This window comes from Bison bison, unplaced genomic scaffold (assembly GCF_000754665.1).
Source record: "Bison bison bison isolate TAMUID 2011002044 unplaced genomic scaffold, Bison_UMD1.0 scf7180017864244, whole genome shotgun sequence".
Taxonomy (NCBI): Eukaryota; Metazoa; Chordata; class Mammalia; order Artiodactyla; family Bovidae; genus Bison; species Bison bison.
The window spans coordinates 545,040-545,767 of NW_011494816.1; the positions used below are offsets into that span (position 1 = coordinate 545,040).

Here is a 728-nt window from a genome sequence, read left to right on the forward strand (position 1 = left end):
GGCTTCTCGGACCCCGCCACCATCCGCAAGGCCCTGCGCCTGGCCAAGAACGACATCAACGAAGCCGTGGCGCTGCTCACCAACGAGCGGCCGGGCCTCGACTACGGCGGCTACGAGCCGATGGACAGCGGTGGCGGCCCCAGCCCCGGGCCCGGCGGGGGCTCGCGGGGCGACGGCGGCGGCGGCGACGGCCCCTCCCGCGGCGGGAGCACCGGAGGCGGCGGCGGGTTCGACCCCCGCCCGCGTACCACGAGGTGGTGGACGCCGAGGTGAGGAGGGGCGACCCGTGACCCCCGTGGGAGAGGCTAGCGGGCTGGAGTTCCGTGGGGAGGGGACACACCCCACTGGGCTTGAAGTGCGGGGAGCGTGTGGAGCAGGGGAGGCACGGAGAAAGGGCAAATGGAGCACCGGGCTCGTCAGGACGGAGGTCAACGGACTGCGGTCAGGTAGGGAGTGGAGCCCATAGGGTAAGGGCTGATGAAACTGAATTGAGGATGCGGGGCAGGGCTGCGCGGCAGGGTGGGGAGGGGTCTCTCGGGCTTGAGCTGAGGTCACCAGCGGGGCAGGCCCGGGAAGGGGATGGGGAGGAGGGTCCAAAGCTGGCATCCCCGAGATGCGGGAAGATGACACATTGGCCTGGAGAGTGTGATGGGGGGTGGCGCGTGTTATCAGACAGTCAGAAATGGGGTACTAGTAGACTAGGCAAGGACCCGAGATTTCGTGGCCCA

At 69.2% G+C, this 728-nt stretch overlaps 1 protein-coding gene across 1 annotated transcript in view; it reads left to right on the forward strand.

Annotated features, from left to right (window-relative positions):
- USP24 (ubiquitin specific peptidase 24) overlaps nucleotides 1-728 on the forward strand; it is a gene marked incomplete at its 5' end in the record, with an annotated part of 155,372 nt that continues 154,644 nt past the window's right edge. Inside the window, 2 exon segments of the mRNA XM_010847192.1 lie at nucleotides 1-229; nucleotides 232-269. Coding sequence (XP_010845494.1) covers nucleotides 1-229; nucleotides 232-269 — 267 coding nt within the window.